Below are 10,527 nucleotides of genomic sequence, written 5' to 3'. Positions count from 1 at the left end.
TATAAGTTTAAATAATAAGTAATCTCTTTTTGGTAAAAATTAAATTGAAGAAAAATTCAAAAGATCGAAACAATCTGGGCCGTCAAGGAAACCCATTTTTGGGCCCAATAAGTTTATCAGTTCTAAAACCCGTCCTTTTCAAATATTTGCCTGTATTTTTCTTGGCATGTTTTCATTTATTACTGCAACCAAGATTTCAGATTTGTATGCGGCGGGAATGGAATTGGAATAGCAAGGGAATGGAATGAGTAGTGATCCCACTCTCCCCACTCCGATTGTATGTGGGTCGGCCGAGGCTTGCTTATTTTCAGGTTATCTTCACCTCTCTTTCTCTCTCTTTAGCCATTTTCATGTATGTGTATGTATGGATATGAGTATATTTTGCTTATTGCTGGCCTGTTTACATCGCCTCAGTATGCGACTGTATCACCTCTATTCTCGATTTCGATTGCGGCAGCTTTGGATTACAGAATCCACTGACACGAAACCAACTCTGTATGATTTATTTGCAGTTATGAGTTTAGCGACAAGAAAACTGGCAAGATCTTAATTTTCAACTAATTTAACGTCTCGAAACACTGCGATCTCTTGCCAGTGAATTTGTGAAATCATGCTGCACGAATTGCTGTTGGCTCTCGTAGGTTACACTGGAGATCTCATAATCGATGGGAGGGAATACAATGAATCACCACGTGTTAGCTTATCCCCAGAAGCGCCTCTCGCCGAGGAGCCTACTTTCAAACTCGCTCCTGATATATCCTTTATCCAACCCAGCGATAAGTATTCACACTATATTTCACTTTAATTTCTGTTAATTCTTCTGTAAGAGTTGAAAAGTTGATTTCTTCAGTATGGCAAGGGTTTTTTTGTTTATAAATGTTGCTTCGGGTTTTGATTTGCAGGGAAGTAATAGAAAGGATTATCACACTAGGGTTTTATTACCGGGAACTAGAACGTTTTGCAGCCAAATCTAGGAACTTGAGTTGGATTAGAGCTCCAAATGAGTCTCCTTTATCAAGAGTAAATGAATCGTTGAAAGCTAAAAAGGTGAAGCCTAGCGTGTATAGAAGAGCAATTGCGAACGGCATTGTTGAGGTGCTCTCTGTTTACAGATCAGCTGTTTTACACATTGAGCAGAAAATGTTATCTGACTCTCTGCCCATTTTGGCAACAGTGACTCAAGGACTCAATAAGGTAGGATATAAGATATTTAATTATTCTCTACTGTTTGAAAGTTGTGAGCCTGACTCTTTGTAATATTGCTTATGGCTCTGGTTGTGTTCTTTGTTCATTAGGGCTGTTTGCAAGCATCGTGAATTGATAACTGAAACATGTTATGATTTTATCAATATATGATTGGAAATTTGCACTTGAAATGGGCTCGATTTATTTGCCGTTTTCCCGTTTGATATATCTTTGTCCTCTGAGCTTGTGGTATAATAGTTTCTTGGAACCTGAGAATTTATTCATGCAGACCTTGCTTATATTATTATGTTTTATGTTGTTTTTTTAACATGGTTTGTGGGGCTATGTGGCAGTGGCAATATGCATGGTGTACTCATATATGGTTAATGTGAAATTACATTTAGAAATATCTTTATGTTGAGCAGTTTAATGATACCAAATTGTATTTTTTTTTGTGCTTGAAGCATATATTTTATTCATTTCAAATTTGCTTTCTTTCATTTCGTTGAATGCTTACTTTCAAGTTTCCTTCACAGTTCTTGATTTTGTTGCCACCTCTTTATGGGCTAATTTTGGAAATTGAGCGTGATAATATTTGTGGAGGGAAACTTCTCAACCTTCTACACAAAAGATGCCACTGCGGAGTTCCTGAGCTGCAGACTTGCATTCAGAGGTGTGAACTGCTTATCGAGATCTGTTTGTATCAAAATTGTTTTTTAAGCTAGTTTTCTTAGCCGGTTGCTTCAGTCCGTATCATTCTGAAGTCTAGAACAACAACAACTTTTGTTGCTTTTAGAATATTGTTTTACATGATAGTTATGTATAAGCTTCCAGCTGAATATATGGAGGGCTATGGAAGCTGTAGATCAATGGTTTTAAAATACAATTTCTATGCATACGCTTTTCCATTGACTTTGTATAATGGATTGTGTAATGATTGTGTCAGACAGGCTATTATGGCATGGGCATCAGGTCATGTACAATCAACTGGCTTCATGGATGGTGTATGGTATACTGCATGACCAATATGGAGAATTTTTTGTTAGAAGGTATGAGATTTCATAGTAGCTTTATTAATTATCTTTGATACATTAGCTTAAAAAAAACATTGCTTAAATGAATCCCTCCTTTTCAGGCAAGAGGATAGGGATCCTGAACACGAATCACCTCCAAATACTCTCGAGAAGTTGCCACACTTGTCAGTTAATGATGCGTCATTGGCTGATTGGCATCTGGGCTTCCATGTTTATCTGGTACATTTTTCATCGATAATCAACGGTGGTTTGTTCTCGTTCTTGATGCTCTTACGTAAATATATTTGCAGACAAGTGTTGGTAATCTTAATGGCATACCTGAAAAAGGATTGTGGGCGTTGTATGCTTGTTTATTTATTTCAATATATGTAGAAAAAATAAAGTAAAATGTGTGAATTATCGGCTATGATGTTTTGAAAGGATTGCTATTTTTAATTGATCGTTTTTCTTATTGAACAGTGCCATAATTACTCATTTTTTTGACCTTTTTTTCTTGCTTCGGTATCTTCTTGTTTCAAAAACAATTACCCAATTTCATATATATTGCAGGATATGCTTCCTGAGTACATTCCTATGAATGTTGCTGAATCTGTACTATTTGCTGGAAAAGCTATCAAGGTTCTACGAAATCCATGTCCGACTGTTCAATACCAGGATGCATCATCACAGCAGCAGATACCCAAAGGCTCACTAAGGGGACAAGGGTTTCCTGGGAAGTTTTCTCTTCAGAAGGACTCTTCTGTTAAGAGCATTTTGATTGGAGAAGAATTGCTTCCTCAGTCTGAGGCTGACAAAATTGAGGCTATGCTGCAAGATTTAAAGGTTTTCACATATTTTTGACATACAGATGAAATTTGATATTTACTCAAGTCTATCAGTTTTAGATCATAACGAACTATTTCTAACACAACATGATGTGATGTTCCCATTGTAGTTATCATACATCTTGGTCTTTTTCTTGTGATTGAAACTCTAAACATCCTGTGCTTATATATTTTGGATATTAGCATATGTTTGAATTTTCTATGTTGAGATATTCTATTATTTCCTCAGGAGTCTTCTGAATTCCATAAGAGATCATTTGAGACCGTGGTCGACTCAATCAAAGCAATTGCAGCAAGTCATCTTTGGCAGGTGTTGATTGCAGACGTTATTGTTCTGTGGCCTTAAAGAAATTAATTAATTTTTTTTTTTGATGTATGCAGCTTGTTGTTGTGCGCGCTGACTTGAATGGTCATTTGAAGGCTCTTAAAGATTATTTCCTTTTAGCGAAAGGCGATTTTTTCCAGGTTTGATCAGAGGCGATTGCATCTATTTATGAATTTTTTTGGGTTAATTTTTCTGGATCAGGATTTGGATATCCAAATAAAGAACTCAGCTGTTTGATAATTTTGATGCCATTTGGTCGGATTATCATTAATCTTTTAGCTTAAAAGTTTCGAAAGTAGTTTTAAAATAAATGTTGAATTGTGTACGGTGAAAAAAATTGAAGTTTGTACAATGTTTTTTTTTTTTAAAATATATGGGATGTGTGTTTGATTTCTTTTGTTTGGAAAATTTGTTTGTGAGATGTAAATTTTTGTGGAATGGTTTAGTGATTGTGAGAGACTTGATTTTGGAAATGGATGAAACTAGTAGCTACTCAGGCAATGTTTGGTCGGAAATTTTTTTTGTTTTCTGGAACACAAGTAAACATATTCACATTATTTTACAATCCTTTCCCAAAATTATATTTTCATCGCATTTTCATATTTACCAATACAATAACTATTTTAATTATGGTTTCATCAATTTCAACAATTTTTCTGTTCTTGTATTATATTTTAATAAAAAATTACTATATTTTGAAATTTTAAAATATCTCACTTATTAATAAAAACCCGAAAGCTCAACACATGTCAATATGATATGGCATCTACAATAGAAAATATATCTAAAAATCTAATAAAAAAAATACATCACATTCTTCAATTTATTTAATATATTTATATACATTTCCAGGAAATATGTTTCAGAAGTACTGGAAATTTGACCGAATATCTCCACTTTTGAGTGTGGAGAACTCCATTTGAAAACAAATACGGCCATTTATCTTCAGCAATCCCCACTTTTTTTAAAGCTTCCCCAAGCTCTGAAAAATCTATGAGAACAATTGCAATAGTTTCAATGGAAATTTGTTGGAAGGAAGCCTTCCTTCCTTCCTCACTATTAATCCTTTTCTGTTTTAGTCTTTCTTTTTGCTTGTAGTAATGGTGATTTTTTTTTTGCAATTAGAGTTTTCTTGAAGAAAGTCGCCTGCTGATGCGATTACCACCTCGTCAATCAACTGCTGAAGCTGATCTCATGGTTCCTTTTCAATTGGTTAGTTTTAATCTTGACAGTCATCATGGTTAGGAAGACATACTACTTTTGTTATCCTTGCATCAGTTAATTTCTCCTGTGATTTATTTGCATCATGATTTTGAATTCAATGGTGAATACGTTCTAGTTTCTTTAAAAGTTGTCTCCTCCTCACCAAAGAAAATTAATATATAGTTTTACTTTCTCCCTCCTTTTGTTCAAAGTTTATTTAATCAATATGGGTGAAGTATACTTGATAATTTTCTAAATTTAAAATTACGTGACTATATCTTTTCTTTGTAAGTAATTATTAATATAAGATGTAAGTGAACTTCAAAGGAATCAAGAAACTAAACAAAGTCCAATTAAGGCAAATAAATGAATTCAACACAAGTCTTTTCCAATTCAGACATGAAGCCCCAGCGGGGATCGTATTAATCTGCCCTGAAAATGAATATCTTTGGCAATCCTACTATGCTGTAACAATCATATCTATAATCCAGGCTGCAATAAAGACCATTGGCGAAGAAGACAAATACTTCTCTAGAGTGTCTCTGAGGTTTTACACTTTTTTTGTCTCCTAATCTCAATTAAGATGTACTATCACTTTTCATAGTAACTTCTGTCCTAATTTAATTTTTTCAGAATGTCAGGAATCACAGTTAAGACCTCACAGATTGAGTTTCCAAAAGAAAAAACATGTTCTGTTGGAGACTTACGTATCCAGTCAGGTACCTCCTTAGAAACATCCATTGATGGTTGGGATGGCATTGCTCTTGAATATTCTGTTGACTGGCCCTTACAGTTGTTCTTTACGCAGGAGGTTCTCTCTAAGTAAGTTATTGGTTGGGGTCATGGTTTTTTATTTTTCTGGTGCATATGAAGTGAATATATATATATATATAAAACTTCATTCCGGAATTTTATTGTCAAGAATGTGGAATCCTTGGTTTTCTCTGCAGCATCAAATTTTATGGCTGCTGCTGACTACCCTTTTCTATCAACCATTGTCACAGGTATCTGAGGATCTTCCAGTACTTACTCCGATTAAAGAGGACACAGATGGAATTGGAAAAATCCTGGGCTTCTGCAATGCATGAAGATCATTCTGATTTTGCCAAACGCCATAATGACCGTTCGAAGAGTTCAATATCTCAACAGCGACGACGTTGTAAACCAATGTGGCGTGTCAGAGAGCATATGGCCTTCTTAATAAGAAATCTTCAGTTCTATATCCAGGTAACTTGCAATGCCCTTGTGCTCAGTGGTGATGTACTGCCAGTAAATACTTCTCTGTTAATATAATAGAATAATTTACATGTTAACTGCAAACAGCTTAATTTCTTTAATTCTCTTTTAAGAGATTTATTTGTTATTACAAGCATCTTTAATTTTGCCAGGTGGATGTGGTCGAATCTCAATGGAATGTTTTACAAGCTCATATTCAAAGTTCTCGCGATTTCACAGAACTGGTTGGCTACCATCAAGAGTAAGTGCAGTGCTATTTTCTTTTTAGCTTAAAGAATTGCAGGTGATTGTGCCCATAAAATATCTAGTCTGGTTTGTTTTCTGTTGCAATGGTGGATGAATTGTGGAAATCTGGCATTAGTTAATTAATTATGTCTCTGCAGGTACTTATCCACACTAATTTCTCAATCTTTCTTGGACATTGGTTCTGTATCACGCATTCTGGATGGAATAATGAAAGTTTGCTTGCAATTTTGCTGGAAGATTGAAACCCATGAAAACAGTGAAAGTACGGCCGAACTGGAGCACATAGCTGAGGTACTACTAGAGCATACAGGCAACGTTATTCTCTGTACTTTATTAGTGTATTGACCAAATGGAATACAATCTGACTTTTGCATTACATTGAACTCATCTGGTTATGAAGTATTGTGAAATGAATGGATCCTGTAGCCCATATATCGTCTCTTAAGTGGCTCAACTAGCAGTCGTTGGATGTCTATATCTCTGCAGGAGTTCAACAAGAAATCAAATTCATTATACACCATCCTTCGCAGCAGCAGAATAGCTGGGAGTCAAAGAGCACCATTCCTCAGACGCTTTCTTCTGCGCCTTAACTACAACTCCTTTTTTGAGGTCAAAACATCTAACTGGAAAGAATTTAATTTGACCATCTGTATGATCACGATATAATTTGCATGATATTTGCATCGGCAGGCAACTGCAAGGGGAGTGCTGAATGTTGTGAGACCACGGCCAGCACTTGGAGGAGTTCTTCAATGAGTGTTGATCATGTTTCCTAAATTACCTTGCACTCGAGTTACCAAGGGTGATATGTTGCTAGGATGTTTTTCGCCGCTTGAAAGTTATTTCCGGGGTGATGAATGCCACGTTCCTATGCCTGATGATCTTCTGCTTAATCGAATTGAAAGAATGTTGTACAGCTTAATTCCTGGCTATATGATTATTAGTGTGTCTCCTGGTTCTGATGTTTTCCGATCTCCTCTGTATTATTTTCCTGTTTGTTTAGTTTTAAATTATCATGAATGGGGTCAAAGTTAGAAAAAGGCCTGTTATCTTAATCAAATGATTTTTCAGTTTATAATATAGTTTGTCTTCATGATAAATTGGTCAACTCAAAATGCAGATATATCAAATAAAGTTAAACTCGTCGAATGGAGTTTGAAGAAATAATCATAGTACATATTCCATATGTGAAGCTACCAATTCAAAAAAAAAAAAAATCATAAACAAAAATATTTTCTTTCTTGCTAATTATTAGGTAGAAGATAAATTTTGATGAATCTGTTTTCAATATTTCAAATTGTAGATTAAATTAAATTTAATTATTACATTAAAATATTTTTCTCCCAAAAACTTAGTTCACACCTTTTTTATTATTCTTTCTTGCTAATTATTTAAAGTTAGAAGATAAATTTTGATGGATCTGTTTCCAATATTTAAAATTGTAGATTAAATTAAATTTAATTACATTAAAATATTTTTGTCCCAAAAACTTAGTTCACACCTTTTTTATTACATGTATTACAAGTTTTACTATTAATCCCAACTAAAATAGAATGAAAATATTTTATTGAAAATTCTATCAATTTTCCACGTATTCCTTGGCCCTTTCCTTGGAAATAAGAATATGACGCGTGGATAGGGATGTAATCGAGTCGAGCCGAGCCGAACTCTTGAATGTTTGAGCTTGTTTGCTTATAATCGAGCCGAGCTCTAGCTTTATTTAACGAATATATTCATGGCTCACGAGCTTATTCAAGCTTTTATCGAACCTAAACGAGCTCAATAAATATGAATTGTACATTTAAATATTCATTAAATTCATTAAAAAATATATTATACATTTAGAAAACATATAATATTCTTATTAAAATTTGTCAATTTATTATAATAAATAAATTTAATAGATTTTTCTATATATTTCATAATTAATGTGTTAAATCAATAAATTAAATATCAAAATTATATTTTTTCATCTAAGATATTACTTATGAATTTAGTAACGAACAAGTTCACGAGCTAACGAGCCGAATATCGTAGAGCTTGAGCTTGGTTCGTTTATCTTAACGAGCCTCATTAAACGAGCTCAAACGAACTTTTATCGAATCGAGCTTCGAATAACTCACAAACGGTTTGGTTCATTTACATCCCTAAGCGTAGAGATACAAACTTTATTTCATTTTGAAGTAAATATTTTTTTTAATTCTCATGTAATAGTTCACTTTTATAAAAGTGTATATCAAAATGAATAGAAATGATCGCATGGAATAATTTAATATTAAATTATTAGTTATGGGTAAGACCCAATTTACATCGGACCAATTTATATTTATTTCATTTAAAATAGCGACATACATGGCCCATGCCCAAAGAAGAGACCCGCTCGTTGCAAGTTCATCAAAAGATTTATAAATTGATCATTCACACATTTTTAGATAAACTCTAATTTTAGCTCTTAAAAGTCTTTTCATTTCTTGGTTCTGGGTAATGTTGACTTGAGGGTCAGAAAGTTTTCGTTGAATAATCTTCGACGTTTGTAAAATTTTATTTGTGATGCAGGAGACAATCAATTAACTACTTTTTAAAGGTTAGATGAATGATCGTTGTTTTCTCAAATCTGACTTCCCACGTATCCAAGAACTCACCCTCTCGGCAGAGACGAACAAAGGGCTAAAAAAATACTATCTTTCCAAACCAGTCAATGAACTTTGGCCCGTGGCTAAATCTGAAATTCATGCATCTTTATTCGCCCTGATACACTGACCATCCCCTACACACCATCCAATTTCCTTATCTAATAAGATCTAGACTCCACAATATAGATTGCCATATGTAAGACGGTTTACAGCCCATTCGAATATCCAAAACATCCTTGTCTCTTAAATAACGGGCGAAGACTCGCGCCAGAAGAGACACCAAAAATTGAATAATAAGCCAAACTTGATTTGCTAACAAGGCTTTATTGAATTCCTACATGTTTCGAAATTCGATACCTCCCAACTGTTTAGGCTTACACAATTTGTCCCAATAAGGCCAATGCACGCCCCTTTTATCTCCCGAGGATTTCCATCAAAACACGGCACACATTTACTCAATTTCATTACATAAAGATGAATGAATCTTGAAACAAGACATAGTACAGGATGGGATCACCTCAAGTACCGACTTAATGAGAACTTCTTGCCCCCTACAAAAAATAGCTAGGAAGCACATCCATTAATCCTTTAGAAAACCCGATCACGAAGATATGCAAATTGAATACACTTGCTCCGAAGTGAAAAAGTGGGCAGACCTAAATAAATTTCATGCCCCCAAATAATCGGCATTCCAAAAACAATTTGGATTTCATCAGTGATCATCCACGTAGTGCTAGGACAGAATGCAATGACAGATTTTTCATAGTTGACTGCTTGCCCCGATGCCTCTTCATAAAGCTAAATGCACTTTTTAACCTGGAAGCAATCATGTAGAGTGGCCCAAAAGAAAATAAAGTATCGTCAGCAAAGAAGAGATGGGACACCAAAGGACTACCAATGGCAATCTTGACACCCCTGAACAATCTATGATCTACCGCATTATTAAGAATTGTCGACAACCCCTGACCACACAAAGCGAACATATCATTTTATTTCTTACTTGATCCCCTTCCATCAATCAATAAAGTGTTCTATATGATATTCAAGCGGAGAGGCAACGACAAATTGGTCCCAAAGTGCTCCTACATGTCCACCCAATGGGATGTCCTTTACAGTCAGAAGTGAACCAAAAAATTTCCATGATCAGTTCACGATCCAGGATCTCAAACTCAAGAAGATGATTGGTAAGGGTAGACAGGTGGACAATCTATATGAAGCAGCGCCAACTTATGAAGTGTTCACATCAAATCATGTCTCTGTTCAAGTATGGCAAAATCGTCAATGACACTCTTCCAAGAAGATCCTGGACAGCCTAAAAGGTCAACTAAACTTTGAAAAATTCAATGTGGATGAAATTGATCCATGCTATATTTGTCCTTTAGCAAACAGAGAAGACTTCCATTTGTTTCAAACAGTTATATGTACCCATTTCCTTTCAATCTGATACATTGTGATGTATTGGGATCTTTTAATGATTCTAATAAATCAACGATACTTTCTCACTCATGTGGATGATTGCACTTGTTTTACTTGGGTGTATCTTCTCCAAAATAAATCTGATGCTTTACATGCTTCACACTGTTTTATACAATGACTGAGACACAGTTTAATTGCAAGATCAAGGATATTCGAACTGACAATGCTAAGGAGTTAGCTTTCACTGATCTAGTTCATCAAAAAGGATGATGCATCAGTTTTCATGTGTACAAAGACCGAAACAAATTTCCATAGTTGAGCGAAAGTATCAACATTTGTTGAATGTGGCAAGAGCTCTGTATTTTCAGTCACGAATTCCCGTCAAGTTTTGGGGAGAAAGTGTTTTAACTGCTACATTTTTTAAT

The 10,527-nt window shown here is 34.7% G+C and overlaps 1 protein-coding gene across 3 annotated transcripts; it reads left to right on the top strand.

The window, feature by feature from the left end:
• Window positions 1-168: 168 nt before the first annotated feature.
• LOC142539380 (gamma-tubulin complex component 4 homolog) lies at window positions 169-7,131 on the top strand. 3 transcript variants are annotated; one of them, XM_075644804.1, is made up of 17 exons: window positions 169-311; window positions 513-780; window positions 903-1,194; window positions 1,722-1,858; window positions 2,136-2,234; window positions 2,321-2,438; window positions 2,769-3,041; window positions 3,273-3,353; window positions 3,425-3,508; window positions 4,494-4,580; window positions 5,063-5,118; window positions 5,205-5,393; window positions 5,576-5,798; window positions 5,960-6,048; window positions 6,191-6,344; window positions 6,540-6,662; window positions 6,744-7,131. In XM_075644804.1, the coding sequence occupies exons 2-17, from the start codon at window positions 611-613 to the stop codon at window positions 6,807-6,809; spliced, it is 2,241 nt and encodes a 746-aa protein (XP_075500919.1). In that variant the 5' UTR covers window positions 169-311; window positions 513-610; the 3' UTR covers window positions 6,810-7,131. The 3 variants fall into 3 exon arrangements, with proteins under 3 accessions (XP_075500919.1, XP_075500920.1, XP_075500921.1); XM_075644805.1 differs by lacking the exons at window positions 169-311; window positions 513-780 and having other exon boundaries at window positions 914-1,047; window positions 1,113-1,194; XM_075644806.1 differs by lacking the exons at window positions 169-311; window positions 513-780; window positions 903-1,194 and adding an exon at window positions 1,210-1,567.
• Window positions 7,132-10,527: the final 3,396 nt, after the last annotated feature.

The sequence above is a fragment of the Primulina tabacum genome, chromosome 3 (assembly GCF_025594145.1).
Source record: "Primulina tabacum isolate GXHZ01 chromosome 3, ASM2559414v2, whole genome shotgun sequence".
Lineage (NCBI taxonomy): Eukaryota > Viridiplantae > Streptophyta > Magnoliopsida > Lamiales > Gesneriaceae > Primulina > Primulina tabacum.
Note: the sequence above shows the minus strand (reverse complement) of the source record. Positions and strands in the feature narration are given on the sequence as shown.

What these genes read in the sequence shown, in the direction of transcription:
- LOC142539380 (XM_075644804.1), top strand. Translation starts at nt 611, where the DNA reads ATGCTGCACGAATTGCTGTTGGCTCTCGTAGGTTACACTGGAGATCTC. An exon ending in CTGCAGACTTGCATTCAGAG is followed by an intron (nt 1,859 to 2,135) that starts GTGTGAACTGCT and finishes TGTGTCAGACAG; the next exon opens with GCTATTATGGCATGGGCATC. An exon ending in CTGGTTGGCTACCATCAAGA is followed by an intron (nt 6,049 to 6,190) that starts GTAAGTGCAGTG and finishes ATGTCTCTGCAG; the next exon opens with GTACTTATCCACACTAATTT.